Raw genomic sequence first — 19,869 nt, forward strand, 5'->3', positions numbered from 1 at the left:
TTTTCTCCTGAAATCCAATCCACGACGACCACATTGCTAACGCGCATTATGTACACGTATGTCCTCATTAAGGTAAACACACACACAGCTCCTTATAAGTGACGGGAGGAGGCGGGACTTCCGAAAAATGACGCCACCCGGAAGTCAAGTACTCTTACATTCTTGAAGGGTATAAGCGAAGGCAGGAAGTTTACTGCGCTTTAATTGATCGATTATTTAACGTCTAGTCGTTGTAATATTTTAACGACTGACTTGGGTTGCAGAAATGGGACATTTTCTGGAAAGCAACGGAAGTATGGGTGTACTGACAGAGTAAAGAAGACGGAAAACATGTCAGAGTGTGAGCGCGCGTTGACTCATGTAAGTCAGGTATGTTGACATTATTTTACACAACCTGGGTTAAAATCCTCTATTCGCATGGGTTAGAAACTGATTTGTTTAGTGTGCTAATGTTAGGTAGGTTTGGTTGAAGAAGGGCTGAGAAGCTACAGGTGAGATTATTGATCGACGGAAAAACCTGCTGGATAATGCAATACTGTGTTTGCGAATACTGTTGGGACAATGTGTTTTAAACATATCTTTTTTTATTCATTACATTGATCTAAACATACTTATACTTAATATAAGATATATTTACTTGAGAAGCTAAATTAGTTAAGATATTATGTATTTTTCTATATATTTTTTATTGTGTTTTAACAATACAATCCAATCATATTAACCATAACAATGGATGATATCAATTACAACAATAAACAATGAATAAAATGTATAGATAAAAGAAGGTAAATAGTACTAAAATAATATAATAAAAACAGGGTACAGAGTATGGGACAGTAACCGGTTCCAAGGTTTTGAAACCGCTGACAATTTCTGTTATACCGTTCCAAAGATGTATGATATTTTTTAATGTGTTTTTCATGAGTATTTCGTTAAGATTTTTAGGGCAACATTATCTACAGTAATAGGACCCTCCAAATCAGATAGAGGTAAAGTTGGTTTTATATTCACACATTTAGACTTTCCCCTTAATAATATTATTTCATAAAAGTATTATTTGCAAATTCTAAATAGCGAAATCATATTAGCAGCCAATGACTATCAAAGAACAACATTGTTCACAGTCAAATAAACCGTGTTAATGTTGTTTATTAGTCATACTTGCATGCTATTTCTGATCGAATATTCAAAGTAACATGGTAAACAATATAGAGACTTCTAAATGAATGAATGTGCGAATATAAAATCAACTTTACCTCTATCCAAATCAGAAGCTACCGGTCTGCCCACAATTCAGGAATGCACTTATACACCAAAATACAAGCATGCTATAGACCTGAACAGTGCAGTGACTTTACTTTATATTCACAAAAAAGAAAGATATCAAAAGCCAAAATATTTGAAATGTTTCTTAAAATAAAATATATTGTGTTTTCACTGCGGGCAAAAATAGTTTTTAACCTAGATATTTTAAAAGAACTTATTTTAGAGCAGTAATCACAATACAGTGAAACCGTGATATTTTTATCCAAGGTTATCATAACTGTCAGAATCTTAAACCGGCCCATATTACAGAGGCAAAACTATCAAACTAAATAATATTTACAAAGTCCTTATAAAATTAAATTTTTACACTGTTTTGCTGTAAACATTTTGTAAAGTAGTAAACAATTTGAGTCTATTAATATAAATTAAATTGTAGCTAAATTAAATTAGGTAATGATAAAGAAAATGTACATTTGTGAATATAATATTTACCCATTAAAATAAATAAATGTCCTATTTATTTATTTGCATGTGATTTCTGGCCCAATATTCAAAGTAGCATGGTAAACAATATAGGGAGCGTGCCACAATTTATAACTGAATTAATGCGCGAATATAAAATCAACAGGACCTCAATCACTTCACAGAGTTCCACAAAATTCACAAAATTTGTAAGGTAAGAGCCATGCTTTTTTTTTCAGATGCATTTGATCTATTAGAGAATTCCAAAGAAATTCAGGACCGCAATAACGGAGGACGTGTTAAAGTACCTGGATGTGTTCTTGATATCGAGGTTGCACCGGTGCAGACTTGAGCACTGAACTCGCTCAAGAAGACCCAGAAGTCATTGCGGCTGGAGGTGGGAAGCGCAGCATTTCATATAGATTTATTATTAAAGTTTAGAGATATAAGTTATTTATCTCAGGAGTTTCCCTAAATGAAATCCTCAAAGTAAACATTACTATGAAAAAGTTAAATATAAATGCATAAACCCATTAAAGGAGTTTATTTGATGAAATTCATATTAAAATCTGTTTAATTTATATTGTTCAACGTATATTTGTAAATTCTTTATGCATAGTCTATATTGTGAAAACGGGAAAAACAATAAATCGTTGTATGAATGCTGTAATCTTTAAATGATTTTCAGTTAAAAACGCGTAAAGGTCATGTGACCATCAGGAAGAACGCAGCATCTCATTTCTCACTGGACGTGTTCTCTGTTCTCGCGGCCTCCCGACTTCATTCTTGCGAGGTGACCTAGCAAGTCCGTTCTCTGCGCTCTTGGAATTGAGAAACAGCCGTTGTCTTGTTTTTTATGTATCCCTGTATCAGAATTACTGGTCTGGCATACATGCTTCATTGTTTTTAGTTGGTTGTATTGGTTTCACCTGTATGTGGATTTAGCATTAGAGAAGTGCTTATGAGACGGTATCAATTTACTTTTAGGAAAATAAGGGACACTTTCCATTAATGTGTAGCAGGGTTATTGTATTGAATAAATCTTCTGAAAACTGAAAAAAATGGCAAAAATACACAAGCTAAATAAAAGAAACATCGGAAATATTAAAATAAAAACTCATTTAAAAAACAATTAACAAAAAAATTACAATATTATCCTGGTGTTGTTACTACAATAATGCTATGATGCTTAAATATGTGCCACTCATTGTGATGCAAGTAAATGAGAGTCATGCTTGACTAAATTAATGTTTTGCATTCAAGACCTTTTTATTCACACCAAACAAATTCTCATTGTGCACTAGTGAAATGCAAAAGAACTTGCTTTGCATTCGAGTCTGTAAGTTGTAACATTGACATTACTACATGAAGGAGATTAACTTTTGCAAATGCAATGAACTTTTTCACAACCTTACTTCGATGTGACATTCTAAACAAAAATAACAATTTTCTGTTAATTTACTCGCATCAAAAATTGAATGACTTTTTTTTTCTGGAGGACGTTAAAGAAACTTTTTAGCTGAAACTCCTATAATGTAAGCATTGCATTGAAAAACTACCAGCACTTTCAGAATCATGCAAAAAAATCCTATACAAGCAAGGCAAAATGAATACCCCTGGCTCTTGATGATACACTGAGGTCTTTAGGTAAACTCTAAACTTTAGGTCTGCACAACAAATTGACCATTGTTTAGAGCAGTATTACTTTTTAATTCACATTTAGCGTTTGCTGAGGCTGTGTTTACAAAAGTCTGTAATGCGAACTTTCATTAGCACGGATAAATTGTTCATAGGATTGTTTTTTTTAATATATTTTTATTATAATTTTTGCAGACATAGAAAAACAAGAAACAGACAGACACACCTGTCATGAAACAATCTGTGCAAAATATAAAATAAAGCAAGACGAAAAGACAGCAATGGATATAAAGAGAGGGAGAAAAAAAGACAAATCTCTAGAAATTAAACGGCACTATTAGTCTTTATGTGGTTTTAGAAAAAAAGACTGGATCACACATTTTATCAAGAGTTCCCAGAAGTGGTATATCTAATTCTTTAGAAATGTAAAGTGGAGGTGAGTCCAAGAAGCCAGTCAGAAAAAAGAGGCCTAACATTTTTCTTCCAGAGAAACAAAGGATAACTTTTTTGCTATGATCATGTCATTCTGAACAGGTAACCATACATTTCAGTTGAGAATCTCCAGAAAATCTGACCAGCCAAAAATTGCTATCATTGGCTCAGGGAGTAAAACACAACCGTAAACCTTATTAAAAAACTGAAATATTTCCAACCAAAAACTCTGAATTTGAACACAGGACCAAAAAAGATGTGCTGAGGACCCTCAGCAGCTTTACACTTGTCCCATGTGGGGAAAACCGAGTGATAGAATTTACTAAGCTTTGTTTTAGAATAGTGAAGTCTGTGTAATACTTTGTATTAAACAAATGTATAAAAGACATTCATCCCAGTCAGTCTCAGAGATTAAAATCCCTAGCTCTTCTTCCCAAGCAACTTTCAAATTTGTTTGTTTTTTTGACTCTCAAAGTTATTGGCAGTGCATTATATGTATTACCAAGGACTACAAATCTCAACTGAAGAAAATGAATTTAAATCGCACTCAAATGATTTAAAACTTTTGTTAAACATAATTATAGATATTCTGAAGAATGTTGGAAACCGGTAGCTATTGACGTACATTTTAAAAATTATTCACCGTCCTGTGAGGTTTTTCAAATATTTTCCAAATGATGTTTAACAGAATTTTCCAGAGTATTTGCCATAATATTTTTTCTTCTGGACGAAGTCTTATTTGTTTTATTTCAGCTATAATGAAAGCAGTTTTAATTTTTGTTATAAACATTTTAAGGTCAATATTATTAACCCTCTTAAGCAATATTTTTTTTGCTTGTCTTCAGAACAAACCATTATTATACAATTTATTTGCCTAATTAACCTAGTTAAGTCTTTAAATGTCACTTTAAGCTGAATACTAGTATCTTGAAAAATATCTAGTAAAATATAAAATACTGTCATCATAGCAAAGATAAAATAAATCAGATATTAGAAATAAGTTATTAATAAAACTATTATTTTTAGAAATGTGTTGAAAAAAATCTCTCCGTTAAACAGAAATTGGGAAAAAACAAATATACAGGGGGCTAATAATTCTGACTTCAACTGTACATAGTAGGAACAAAGAAGTACTATGGAAGTCAAATAGCTGTTTTTCCCCAACGTTCTTCAAAATATCTTGTGCTCAACAGAAAAAAAACTCATAACAGATTTGGAAAAAGTCAAGGATGACGGAAGTAAAATTTTGGGGTGAATTTAACAGCAAATTGTAATTTTTCAGTGAACTATTCCTTTATTAACTGTTAAACTTGTCCATTTTACAGGCTGTGCTGAAAGTCATCGTGCCATTTTGGACAGAAAGGCCTTCAACCCAATCCTGAAACCTGGAACGCCACAATTTCCCCTTCTGTTGGTTCAACATTACATATTCCTTCACTTGACGCCTCGAAAACAGGTCATGCAAATGATGTGAAATTCAAATATCCACAAGACTCTTCCTGCTCATCCATCCACCAAACCCCACCTATTCTAAATGCTCCATCCACATTTTCCTTCCTGAATCCTCTGTCCCATCCCGTGTCAAGGCCATGCTCCGCAAGAGAAGTCCTCTTGTCATTTGTGGTGCTTTTATATTTGTAGCATGGAATGTTGTTCTCCTTTTTGTCCTCATGAGACGCCCTTCAAGTCCCGGAACTTTCAATAACCAGGATCAACCTGGAGAGACTGAGCACAGAGCCGAAGGGGGCAAGTTTGGAAATATCATGAATGAAGTGATTCGAGTAGCTGATGCATTCGAAGCTGAACTTGCAGCTCAGAAGAAGATCCTACTGCAGATCCAGAGCCACTGGTCTGTGTGGGACAGCAAAGATGGCGTGATTCCTGAGAAGCCGAAATCAGAAGTTGAACAATCTGCTCCGGTGGTCATCCCGATTTTAGTCATTGCCTGTAATCGCGTGACGGTGAAACGCTGCCTGGATAAACTCATCGAGCACCGTCCGTCTGCCGAGCTTCATCCTATTATAGTGAGCCAGGACTGCGGACACCTAGAGACGTCTGATGTGATTGGCTCGTACGGCAGTCAGCTCACGCACATTAAACAGCCGGATCTGTCAGATGTCGGCGTGCCCCCACAGCATAAGAAGTTTCAGGGTTACTACAAAATCTCACGCCACTACAAATGGGCCCTCAGCCAGGTCTTTAACACCTTTTCGTACTCCTCTGTTGTTGTCGTGGAGGACGATTTGGAGGTAAATTTCTTTTACCTTTTGTTGTTGTTGTTGTAAATTACAGGAACTGTGAATCTGAAGGTAAAATATGGTAGACGAGAAGTATTTACAACTATTAAAAGGTTAAGACATCTTTATTTTTGGATGTTTTAGAGTGAACAAATGTGTTTGGGTTTGTAAAATTACATGCAGTTGCGTACAAAATCGCCTACTACTCAGTAGCTCCAACATTTAAGTTTGAATTTACTACTCGACCATTAGAAAAGTACGTTCTATATAGTATGAATGTGAGTATGAATGGAACTCGGACATAAAACATCCGCCATTTGTTATCATCACGTGACTTAGCCGTGTCAGATGCGTCACTTCTATTCGCTTGCTAAGTCGTGACTTATGGACTGTTTCCAGGTTCAAGCCAACACCTCATTTGAATATTTGTTTATGACCACTTTTTTAGTCATAGCACACATTAAAGTGAATTTCAAATAAAATCATGACATACACAAGTCTCTGGACAGATACCAATATTTTAACATTTTATAAAAAACTGATCACTTTCTGGCTATCAGATATTAGGCATGGATATATATTGCAATCGTGATTAATCGTGACGTATTACAGCGCTTTGCAAACATTTATTATTCAATTTAACAAATGGATTCATGAATTTGCAGCCATTGTTTTTTCGAATTTTATGAATTCGAACATACCACTTGGCTCGCATACTGTTTTTAGCGTACTATATAGTACTAGTATAGTACTAGTATAGCTGGGCGATTAATCGAAAAGTAATATAAATCGACATTCAGAACCTAAAATCAATCTAATTTTTTTAGGTCAATTTTTTCCAATTCCCTACCGTTGCCATCATGCTGCCCAAGTTATTTATTTTTACTCTTTTATAAGAAAAAAATGAGTGTTGTTTTAGTCAATGTGTGTTTTAATTTCAGTTGTTCAATGTTGATGTTCAATAAATAATCATAGATAGTTGATAGTGCGTGTTTCCTTCAATTATTTTAAAATCAAGTAATGCACCCTACATTCAAAAATCTATGACTTGTGATATGTGAGCATATTTACTGTACATCAGTCAACTATGAGGGCAAAAAATAAATAAGCTAAATATTGATCATTAATCGTAATCGAGATTTTGATTTTGATTTTGAAACAGATACTTTTACTCCACTAGCACAAAACTTTGGCAAGTAATGGTACTTTTACTTGAGTATGATTTTTCTGTACTTTTTCCACCACTGATTATCAGAAAATCTGGCATGAATTGGAATAATTCATGAAGGAATGAACTGTTTCTTTCTTGGCATGACAAACCCATTTTTATTTTATTAACTCTACATTTGTTCCCTTTCACCAGGTGGCCCCTGATTTCTTCGAGTACTTCAGAGCGCTTCACCCCATGTTAAAATCCGACCCGACCCTGTGGTGCGTGTCTGCCTGGAACGACAACGGCCGGGATGGATTCGTAGACCCCGGAAAAGCAAGCCTCCTGTACAGGACAGATTTTTTCCCAGGCCTGGGCTGGATGCTCACAAAAGACCTCTGGGCTGAGCTTGAGCCAAAATGGCCGGCCTCGTTTTGGGACGACTGGATGCGCCACCCCGATCAGCGTAGAGACAGATCCTGCATCAGACCGGAAATATCCAGAACTTTAACCTTCGGTCGAAAGGGTGTGAGTTTGGGGCAGTTCTACGACAAGTACCTCCGCTTTATTAAGCTCAACACCGAATTTGTGCCTTTTACAAAAATGGACCTGTCTTATTTAGAGAAGGAGAAATATGACGAGAGCTTTGAGAAGGAGGTTTACGCTGCTTCACTTGTCAAATTGGAGGACTTGAAGAGTGGCAAACTGTCCGGATCTGGCCCGTTTCGGGTGCAATATTCTAGTCCGGACAGTTTTAAAAGTTTGGCTCGCAATCTTGGCGTAATGGACGACCTGAAGTCTGGAGTCCCGAGAGCTGGGTATAGAGGAGCAGTTAGCTTTCTTTTACGTGGGAAAAGGGTTTATTTAGCTCCACCTGCTGGTTGGAGTCAGTATGATCCAAGCTGGAGTTGAGGTGGGCTGTGCCTGCTTCTCATTTAAGGTGCAAAGCACACTAAAACAAATAATATTGCATGTAAACATCATTCCCTTCACAGCATTGATGAGATTAATTATCATTGTGCTGCTTTATGATGGAAAACCTCATTGAAGGGGTTTCAGGATGAACGTGATACCAAAGATTATAAACAGTCCATTTTGTTGCCTCAGGTTTCATTATCATCTGTCTCAATGATAGGAGTTATACGATCATTTTGATTAGTCAAATCATTAAACTGACAGAGCTAATAAATAAACCTTATACTGACATATTTTTCACACAGTGAGTGTTTGTTCAGGAACAGAAATTGAGTGTAAAATGTGTTTTAAAAAGTAACACTTTTTTTTTTAAACTGTGAAAACCGATCTAAGTGCCTATAAATGTATGGAATTGTCTGATTCATTTCTGTGTACTGTCTTTATTGAATTTTGTGAATGGTTTATAGCGCTGTGATTGCATTTTGTTTTTGGGGGGGGGGGGGTAATTGTGGTATTTTACATGTGTTTTACATGTGTGCTGGGAGTTATGTTGGGAGGAAAATACATTTGTTACATTTAATTGCCTCTTTATTTCTTACACATACAACTATAATAAAAACTTATCTATCCATCTGTCTGTCTAGTGTCTATATCATCTATAGTATCTACAGATAGATACTGTAGATCAGTGTTTCCCAACCCTGTTCCTGAAGGCACACCAACAGTACACATTTTCATCCTCTCCCTAATCAAACACACCTGAATCATCTTATCATAACATCAGAAGAGACTCCAAAACCTGAAGTTAATGGGTCAGATAAGGGAGACAATAAAAATATGTACTGTTGGTGTGCCTCCAGGAACAGGGTTGGGAAACACTGCTGTAGATGATATAGGCTATATATAGATAGACAGATATTGTAGATGATATAGACACTATAGATAAATAGAAAAATATTGTAAATAATATAGACATGAAACACTACTGTAGATAATCCATCTACAGTATCTTTCTATTTGTGTCTACATCATCTACAATATCTATCTGTCCATCCATCATCCATCCATCTATCTATCTATCTATAGTCTGTCTATCTATCTGTCCGTCTGTCTGTCCATCCATCCATCCATCCATCTATAGTCTGTCTGTCTATCCATCTGTCCATCTATCCATCTATCTATCTATCTATCTATCTATCTATCTATCTATCTATCTATCTATCTATCTATCTATCTATCTATCTATCCATCCATCCATCCATCCATCCATCCATCCATCCATCCATCCATCCATCGTTCGTGTCTAAATCATCTACAGTATCTATGATCCACACACATACGTATTTATATATTTATGTAAAATGTAGTCATATATACTTATTATATATACTAAATTAAGCTTTCGGGCATATGAGATTCACCAAACAAAAAGTAATGTTATTTTTAGCCACAAATTACCTACGTCACCGGAGCGCTCCCACGTTACATGACGTATGTTGCCAGAGCCAGGCTCTGACGTAAACTACAGTAGCTCAGAAAGTCCTGAAAGGTTTGATTTCGCGTTTGCTATTTACCTCACTCGTGGGTCACATTTCGTTTCGAGCACACAGTTGAGGAATGCTGTGTTAACTATGGGGTAAATTTGGGTCAAATGAATGGACTTATTTGCCATTTTAACTCCATATTTAATTTCAAACCACTTTCAAAGTAATTCGTCCGGTTTATTTATGTGCTGGTTTACAGTGGCAGCGTAAACAAACCACCATGGAAACGAGTGAAGGAAAATATAGTTAAAATACTTTCAGACGAGAAACGCCAACGTTGCTTCTCTTATTCGCTTTCGATCTGGTGATTTTCTACTTTTCAATTGAAATTATTTTATCCTGAATTTCCGGAGAGGCCTGTAAATGGATCCAGCGGCTTTGCGTGAAAGTCCTGCGGGTTCAGGGGCTGGTTCGGCGGAGGAGAGAGGAGGAAATCGGGCGCCGGAGGAGGATGAGGGGACCGGTGAGGGCAGAGAGGCTGATGGAGAGTCCGAGGAAGCTGACCTGGAGAGTAAAGACTCCAAATGTCCAGATGAAAACTTACTACATGGAAAACTGACTGAGGAGGAACTGGATCCTAGAATCAAGGTAAACCGACGGACACAGCGCTGTTATTTTCTTCATTCGTTTTTTGTTATTATTTTGATCTAACGTTAATACCGAACTCTATACTTGGTAAAGTACGTTAACTTAGCTGGTGACTTAAAGAGACGACAAGTACTGTATTTATAGCTCATGTATATTAAAAGTAGTAGTGCCATGAGAAGTTGTTTCACATAACTTACAGCTGTGTGTAAAATTAAGCGGATTTACTGTATTTATACAGTATGTGTTTGAGAGAAATCTTTTGTGTTTGAGAATAATATTGTTTTATACTATAACTGTCCGATAATATTTCAACTATAATTATTTACATTTTCTGCAGAAAGTATCATGATTTTGAAAGAATAATTGGTGTGAAAATTATTAGCGATATTCCAAAAATATTGCTTTCTAGTCTCTTATGAAGTATTGTGTTGTGTGTGTATATATGAGCAATATCACACGAGTAGCTGTGCGATATGGCTGTATATCGGCACTGGTGAGAGGCATGGGTTGACTTGAGGCCACAGGCTGAGTGCCTTAGTGCCCCCCACCAGTGACTATATACAGAATTAACGCACTGCTACTCGTGTGATATTGTGTTTATACAACAGTTCGACAGTATAAATGTGTATATATAAAAGAAAATTAAACATGGAGTCTGAAAAATTCTTTGGTATGAGGGACTACTTTCTTCCGCCATTCATTCATTCATATCGGCAGCTGATATCAGAACAGCAGAAACCATTGCTGCTTCACTAATGTCACTTTAGAGCTGGTGTTTGAATGATTTCATGGTTTCCCCTACATTCATTCTTCCATGGCGGGGCGCCACACCAAAATTCATCCCGCCATGGCTACATAACAGCTTCTCATTCAAAACATTTAGTCGTTGTTTTTTTAAAAGCGGGTTACAATTGTAACAAAACGTATTAAAAGGTAAGAGAATTATAACAGTGCAAACTTTTCTGTAATTGGAGTAGTGCTGTGCATTATTTGTTTAACCCTTTAAGGTGACATGCTGACTGACTGATAGAGCTGCGCGATGCAAGAGGCCAGCATACATGACGTAGCTTTCACTTAAGATGAACACAGTTTCTATAATTATACTTAATAGTTAAAGGTCTATGGCTCTGCGTACAATGACTTTATCTTGCCAGAGTATCAACCAGATTACTTTGGTATAAATACCGCGCTACAACATACAAAAGAGAGAGAGATGGATTTAGAATGTCATTTACCTGGTTTATAATGATTTGATCAGGTGTGGATTGAAATTAATGCTGAGTTTTTCTTCCCAAAGCACTTATGTTGTCTCTTTCGCCATCTTGTGGCGGAACATCAACCATCTTTGCTCTGCTCAGTATGACAGGCTGATGGCCGCAAATGCGCTGAATCTCCGAAATTATAAATATTTGAAATAGGCACTGTCATTATAAATAAACTGCATAGATGCAATCTAAACAACTACATTCTCACCTGAAAAGCCTCAAAAATACATTATGTTGTCCAACAGCTGCAATATTTGTTAAACTGTTGTGAGTTTATTCATCTGTTGTCACTCTATGTGGGCGTAGTAATACACAAGGGTGAAGAGGCTGTATGAGTGCTGTTATTAAGGGAATTTCGTATGACTATCAGCCAATCAGATTTGAGAACCAGACAGAACAGTTGTATAAAAATAAATATAAATGGCACGATTTTGTAAAAATACCATAAACAACAAAGAAAATGAAAGAAATATCTTCAATAGTTTACAGAAAGAAAAGAAAAAAAAAATTTCTCTAAAAACACACAACTTTATATTATAAAATCAATTAAATGCAGGATTTTCTGACAATCTTTCCATAGCTGTACATTGTAACTGTTTGTCTGTGCAAAATCAATAAAAATTTTTGCTTTTACTATCTTTATTTTATATTTTTCATTAAAAACATGCTATATTTTGCATTCTTTGAACAATTTAAGCTATCTTTTATCCATCTTATTTTAGGTCATCACTTACCAGCCTTTGTCAATGCTCTGAAACGCTACATATTGGGCATTAGTATGATAATTCCTTATATATATATATATATATATATATATATATATATATATATATATATATATATATATATATATATATATATATATATATATATATATATATATATAAATAAATTAGTAATATAATAATTTTATATATCAAAAACACACTTTGATTAATTATTTTTATTATTTCTTTTCTTTATTGTGTATATATAATCAAATCAAAGTGTGTTTTTAATAAATTAATAATTAGAGTCTCATTATCGCTCCAGTTTCTAGGTCACACTTATTTAGATTAAACCAGCAACCTTTAATGAGTAGCCAAGATAAGATACCTATCATTTACTGTGTTTCTGTGTCCAGGAGGAACTAGAATGTCTAAATGAGACCAGCGAGGAGATTAACAAGATGGAGCTGGAACTGCAAGTATGTGGAAATTCATACACTGCAATTTCCTCACTTTAAGGACATTTGGGACTTTCGTTTACTTCAAAATCTATGCTTATTATTGTGTCTCATTGCCATTTACACTCACTTTTAATTCAGCGAATGAGATCTTTTTGAGATGTACATGAGATTATACATGCAGCCTTAGATCTTTAGTTAACCACCACCCAGTTTTATATGAGTTTTTGTTAATAGTTTGATTTTTATTCTATTTTATAGACATTTATATTAAAGGATTTAAAAAAAAAAAAAAAAAAAAAAAAAAAAAATATATATATATATATATATATATATATATATATATATATATATATATATATATATATATATATATATATATATATATAATATTTAAAATATCTTTATTACAGTTTTAGTATCCCCAAAAAGTTTCCCCACCAGATAAGTAAAATAAAGAAATGGTTTCAAAATGGGTTTAGCTTTGTTAATCATACATTGTAATAATAGTTTTAAATATAATATTAATTCATTCATTCGTTTTACTTTGACTTAGTCCCTTTATTTTATCAGGGGTCGCCACAATAGAGTGAACCGCCAACTTATCCAGCATATGTTTTATGCAGCGGATGCCTTTCCAGTACTCGGTACTGGAAAAACACCCCTACGCTCTCACATTAACACTCAGACACTATGACAAATTTAGCTTATTCAATTTGCATATACTGCATGTCTTTGAACTGTGGAGGAAACCAACGTAAATACAGGGAGAACATGCAATCTCCGCATAAAAATGCCAACTGACCCAGCCGGAACTCGAACCAGTAACCTTCTTGCTGTGAGGCGATGGTGCTGACCACTGAGCCACCACTATAATATAATATAATATAATATAATATAATATAATATAATATAATATAATATAATATAATATAATATAATATAATATAATATAATATAATATAATATAAAATTAATAATAATATAATATAATATAAAACAATGTAATATATAATATAACATAACATAATATAATATAAAATTAATAATAATATAATATAATATAATACAATACAATGTAATATAAAATATAACATAACATAATAAAAAAATAATTATAATATAATATGAAATGATATGATATAATATAATATAATATAATACAATATAATATAATATTATGTAATGTAATGTAATATAATGTATTATATTATATTATATTATAATATAATGTTTGCTTATATACATTAGATTAGTCAGTTCAAAAACTAAAACTGGGGCTTATCTAACAAAATAGTGTAAAAAAAAAGTGTACATCACAGTGAGTATATTAGGGAAAATACTAAATAAATCAAAAAAGTCGAAAATATCAAATAAATAAATAAAAGAATTATCAAGAGAACCACTTTGTGGTTAGTTTTTTTTTCTTTTCTTTGCAATACCTCGTTTGAATTTAAATGTATAATCTTTCTCCTAAAGATGTTAATCAATATAAAATTAATAAAACTGTTTTGTGTCAATACACTAAAATTTATTATCTATATTCACTGAGAAATTTTAAAACATATTTTTATTTTCTTAATAGTATTTTTAAAGTTGTTGTGTATAATGTGTTTTGGTGTCACTACATTAGGAAAAACTTAATGAAGTTTTCTTGGTTAATAGCTGTAATAAAAAGATTGTTAAAATGGTTTCAGTTTAACAAACTGCAATAACCCTTCCACCATCCCATATAATGAAGATAAGATATGGTTCGTATTAATCATTATGTTCTAGATGCCCAATAAGATAACAGTCATAATGTATCTGGCTTGATGAACACATTTTATTCTATGATTAACTTGTTGTGAATGGCATGTGATGTTTATAGGGAAAAAAATCTCTATTTTTGTTTTTAGGAAGTTCGGTCCAGCCACAGAAGGATAATGAGTGAATCTGTGCTTAAACTGAAGGGGAAAAGTTCAGAACTGGGTTCATGCATTGAGAAGGCCAGACCTTACTATGAAGCACGAAGAAAAGCAAAAGAGGTAGCTGGACAAAAGCTTTTTTCGAAGACGTTTATTTTTCAAACACTACATTCACAACTCGGGGTGGGACCATAAAGGGGTGGGACATCATTTTATGTCGATTATTGCGTTCTTGGAATTGTTTTAGGCCAAATTACGAGTTTCGATTAATTGCACAGCCCCAGTCACAATCATCACCTTATCAAATCTTGTTATTTCAGTATTTGACTGAGTTAAAGAAACAACAGGAGATGATTAGGTGAAACTGTTCCTTTAATTCAATCACAACTTTATTTTATCAAATCCCATTGTGTCTTTAATTCAGTATGTGATTGTTTTGACTCTTAGGCCCAGCAGGAGACCCAGAAAGCGGCCCTCAGCTTTGAGAGAGCAGTTTCCATGCACTCTGCCGCGCGAGAGATGGTTCATGTGGCTGAACAGGGTCTCACTGTAGTAAAAACACTGGATCCAACCTGGCAGGAGATGTTGAATCATGCTACCGCAAAGGTAGATCACTTTCACTACAGCTCTTCTTATTAAAATGGATCAAGCAGGGAAGTGTTTCTGACTTTGTTTTAACCTTGAGCGTGTTTTGTTTTTGTGGCGCTCACTTTTTTACATAATAGTGTCATGAAGCATAACATTCTGCTTAAGTTTGCGCATATGCTTATATTTTAGTTGTGTAATAAAAATACATTGTTGTAACCACTGCAATGTGCAGAACTGTAGTTGAACACGCATATTTTTATGTATATGTTAATTTAACTCATTAATCTTGATTCTTAAATCCAAAGATTGACATTTTAGTTGTAGTTATAATATAATATAATATAATATAATATAATATAATATAATATAATATAATATAATATAATATAATATAATATAATATAATAGTATAATAAAATAGTAAATAGTAAATTAATAGTATAAAATAATATAATATCTGTTAAAATATTTTAGTATGTTTTATTATTAATTGTGTTTTAAGTAGTATATAATATGTTTTAGTCATTTTTATTAGTATTTTTTAAAAATGTTTATGATTTATTTATTTATTTATTTATTATAGTTTTGTGTCAATGCATTAGGACAAAATTTAGCAAAATTTGCCATGGTGCAAATATCTGACATTGTAATTGAATTGATCTTTTAGTCTATGCTCCTTTAATTAATTAATTTATATTTAATTATTATTTCTGTTTATTTAACAGGGACTTCGCAATATAACATTGCTACAGTTTATAGCAGCCGATGCTTTCCACATAAAGGCTTCTAGCCAAAGCTAATTTGTAGCCTTATTCCTGATTTGGCCTTTTAAACATTAAAACAATGGACTGTCCTGCTTTTAATGATTCCAGAAGACTTTTTTATGAAACTCCAGGAAAAGTGCTTCCAGGAAAAATGTGAGAATTTCTATCATGAATTAGCACTACAAAAGCATATTTAATTTATGTATTCATTTGTTTGTTGATTTTAATTGTATATTTATTATTGAAATGTTCTTGCCATGAAAATAGCCTCGGTTGCTGACATGGCATTAAATAAAAACATACATGCAAATAAACACTAAAACAGCACAAATATATTTGTAATATACATTTAAAATGATACATTCCAAATTCAAAATATCAACAAAAAAAAAGAAAGAAAATTAAAAAAAAACCTGCATGACAATCCGTGTTCACAAAGCTGATTTAGTCTGAACTACTTTTTTTTTTTAACTCTCATTGAAATCTGTTTAAATCTGTTTGCCTTTTTAGTTCAATCGGCAGGTTGTTCCAAATCACAGTACCTTGAACTGAAAATGTAGTTGTCAAACGTTTGGAAACATGAATAAGATTTGATGTTTTAAAACAGCTCTTCTCATCTCTTTACATTTGACATGACATCTGCATTTGACTGTAGACTATAGACAAAAAAATTGAAATAAAATAGAAAGAATAAATAGAAAAAACTATTCTGAATTTAAATATAACATCCCACAGTTTTAGAAGTATTGCTGGGTTTTATGTACCTACACTGATTATATTTTTACTCATTCATCTACAGCATTGCTCATGAGTGATTTGAATCTGTTGTTGTGGTTATTGTGTTGTCCAGGTGAACGAGGCTGAAGAGGAGCGCTTGAAGAGTGAGCGCGAGCACATGCGCGTCACTCAGCTGTGTCAGGAGGCTGAAACACGAGTGCTGGAGCTCCAGAAATCCCTCAAGAGATCAATCGTCAAGTCCAAGTCTTACTTTGAGCTCAAGGCTCAGTTTAATGACATTCTAGAGGTGCGTCAGCATTTCGTTACAATTCTGTAGTGTTGGTGTTGACAAATACGAACATGTCTGCTGCAGTTTAATGAACAGTTAAAGCAAAAAATGAAATTATTTCATCATTTATTCCTCCCTGTTGTTTCAAAGCCACTTAATTTATACTTAATCTTATAAATAATGATTTTTAAGATAGTGAATGTGAATGAAAGAACTTTCTAAACATGACTGAATTGGAACAAATAAAAATTATTCTAGGAGAGGCACAGACAGCGGCACTGGCTGCCAGATATGTGTGGATCTGCCACATCCTGAGACACCGTAGATAAACTCAATTGTGTGTGTGTGCGTGCGTGCGTGCGTGCGTGCGTGCGTGCGTGCGTGCGTGCGTGCGTGCGTGCGTGCGTGCGTGCGTGCGTGCGTGCGTGTGTGCGTGTGTGTGTGTGTGTATACAGTTGAAGTCTGAATTATTAGCCCCCCTTTTGATTTTTTTTTTCTTTTTTTAAGTATTTCCTGAATGATGTTTAACAGAGCAAAGACATTTTCACAGTATGTCTTATAATATTTTTTTCTTCTGGAGAGAGTCTTATTGGTTTTATTTTAGCTAGAATAAAAGCAGTTTTTAATTTCTTAAAGGGGTTAATAATTTTTACCTTAAAATAGCAATTTTTATACAATACAATTTATACAATAACTTACCTAATTACCCTAACCTGCCTAGTTAACCTAATTAACATAGTTAAGCCTTTAAATGTCATTGTAAGCTGTATGGAAGTGTCTTGAAAAATATCTAGTCAAATATTATGTACTGTCATCATGGCAAAGATGAAATTAATCAGATATTAGAAATGAGTTATTAAAACTATTATATTTAGAAATGTGTTGAAAAAAATCTCTCCTTTAAACAGAAATTGGGGAAAAAATAAATAAACAGGGGGCTAATAATTCAGGGGGGCTAATAATTATGTCTTCAGCTGTATTTCAAAGTAAGCATTCTAAAATGAACAAAAAAGAAGAAATTTAAATAATTTTACTTCAAAAACAGTAAATAATGGCACAATTAGATTTTTTTTCTATCTAAAATTATTGCAATATACTGTAAATTTACAATGCAAGTAAAAAAAGAAATGTCTTTGCAGGAGCACAAGTCAAGAATTTTACAGTTAGAAGATCTAATTTCCAAAGCCAAGGTCAACTATTCCAGCACATTGCGCAACTTGGAGCAAATCAGCGAGGAGATTCATGCGCAGAGGGGGCAGGACCAAACAAAGAACGGACCAATCAACACATGCAGTGGGCGGAGTCCTCCCGTAGGAGCAGAGACCGTCAGCAGCACAGGTACAGAGGGTGGAGCTTGCGGAGGCTATATGAGACCAAATGATTGGGTGCATGGAAAAGAGGGCGTGGCTAATGCCAGGGAGTGGGTGGAAACTCATCCAGACTCTAAATGGGTGGACATGGGAAAAGGAGAGGTGACAAGGTCCGGTTCAGACTCTAATTCCATCGTCAGCTCCCAGACCATCATATCTGATCTTGAAAAGTGTGACTCTGTCGAACATCTCAGTCGACTCAGCAGTTTTTCAGGGGAAGAAACCGAGAAAGACGGAAGGAGAATAAGCTTAAAAATAACATCGACATTTCTGAGGAGTTCCTCAAGCAACACATCAGAAGTGTCAGTTTATGAATGCGATCTTAAATAATAACGTCGCTGTTTTATAGTTTTGATAGTTTGATATAAAGAGCTTGATTATTGACTGACAGAGAGACTTGTTCAATTATTATTTATTGAGGATTTTTATCAGTACTTGAAAAGGAGACCGACCAAAATATGATGGTGATAATAATGATTATGTTGAACTCTGACTAAATAATTTTTACCCCAAAGAGGGCAAATTTCTTATGTAAGGGTTGGGTATTTCAAAAAATGTGTTAATAGACTGACAATATTTGTACTACCAGTCCTTCTCTTTTATTAGCCTAATTATTAAAAACTAACACATATTTCCTTTCCATCCTAATAAGCACCTTTGTTTTTCTATGCAAATGTATAAAGCTGTATTTTAAGGACGCGTCAGATATTATAATCTCTATAGCTGACATAATCGTAAATCAAGGCCGTTATACTTTGTGCTGACCGCTGGTGAACTTTTGTTTGCTTACTGACACACTCTTTAAAGGTAAAATCCCATTAATCTTTAGCTCATGCTAGGATCTAAAATATCACTATTGTTTTCAGTTTATTTTTAACTTATTGTCTGTTTATTTTAACATAAATCTCATGCTGACTTGTTGGTCCACAAATAAGTGACAAACACTGATAGGTAGTTATTTCTGCATGCATGAGGCTTACTTTATGTTTGTCTCATTTGCATTTGTTTTATTGCTATTGAAATACAGATTGTGTGCTGTTGGGGAAATAAAGGATTGAATGATTTGTTTTTAATTCTCAGGGCAGGGTTTGTAAAAAGCCTGCCACTAAACGTGTTTTGCTGTTTCAGACAATCACTTTTTCTATATTTCAGAATTTATTTTGATTAAATGAATTGGCAGGCATCATCGGATGCTGTTCTTCATGATCTGTGTGCTTTGTACACCTTTGCTAACTCAGCGTGAGCATTGGATGTCATTATGTTGTTGTTATTGTGTTTTAAATGAAGATGTGCAGTGTCGTGATGTCGCGACGTCTGATAGAACAATAAATGTGTGCAAATCTAGAATATTTTGGCAATTTCTTTTATAACACAGAATTTAAAGCAGTAGTTTAACCAAAAAAAATAAATTCTGTCATAATTCACTCACTCATGAAATTGTTCCAATCCGGTTTGAGGTGTTTTTTTTCTATTAAACACAAAAGAAGAAACTGAAATAGGAAAACCCAATTCTGACCATGAAACAAAATCTGCTCTGTAGCATGTAATGCTTAGACTTTAGACCTTATCACA

At 33.9% G+C, this 19,869-nt stretch overlaps 2 protein-coding genes across 4 annotated transcripts; both read left to right on the plus strand.

Moving 5' to 3' along the window:
- Positions 1-143: 143 nt before the first annotated feature.
- Positions 144-8,524, plus strand: mgat1a (alpha-1,3-mannosyl-glycoprotein 2-beta-N-acetylglucosaminyltransferase a). Of its 3 annotated transcripts, XM_056473290.1 has the most exons (4): positions 144-360; positions 1,968-2,125; positions 5,124-6,047; positions 7,399-8,524. In XM_056473290.1, the coding sequence occupies exons 3-4, from the start codon at positions 5,388-5,390 to the stop codon at positions 8,095-8,097; spliced, it is 1,359 nt and encodes a 452-aa protein (XP_056329265.1). In that variant the 5' UTR covers positions 144-360; positions 1,968-2,125; positions 5,124-5,387; the 3' UTR covers positions 8,098-8,524. The 3 variants fall into 3 exon arrangements, with proteins under 3 accessions (XP_056329265.1, XP_056329263.1, XP_056329264.1); XM_056473288.1 differs by lacking the exon at positions 1,968-2,125 and having other exon boundaries at positions 144-369; XM_056473289.1 differs by lacking the exon at positions 1,968-2,125.
- A 1,108-nt stretch (positions 8,525-9,632) lies between these two features.
- sh3bp5la (SH3-binding domain protein 5-like, a) lies at positions 9,633-19,644 on the plus strand. Its single transcript, XM_056474240.1, is given in 7 exon segments — positions 9,633-10,232; positions 12,621-12,683; positions 14,561-14,689; positions 15,017-15,175; positions 16,772-16,945; positions 18,067-18,532; positions 18,535-19,644. Coding segments are annotated over 7 exon segments (1,293 nt in total). The 5' UTR covers positions 9,633-10,007; the 3' UTR covers positions 18,612-19,644.
- The last annotated feature ends 225 nt before the right edge of the window (positions 19,645-19,869 follow it).

Source organism: Danio aesculapii, chromosome 15 (assembly GCF_903798145.1).
Source record: "Danio aesculapii chromosome 15, fDanAes4.1, whole genome shotgun sequence".
NCBI lineage: Eukaryota > Metazoa > Chordata > Actinopteri > Cypriniformes > Danionidae > Danio > Danio aesculapii.

Coding starts and splice junctions, on each gene's coding strand:
- mgat1a (XM_056473288.1), top strand. CDS start 5,388: ATGCTCCGCAAGAGAAGTCCTCTTGTCATTTGTGGTGCTTTTATATTT. Junction 6,048..7,398: donor TCGTGGAGGACGATTTGGAG/GTAAATTTCTTT, acceptor CCCTTTCACCAG/GTGGCCCCTGATTTCTTCGA.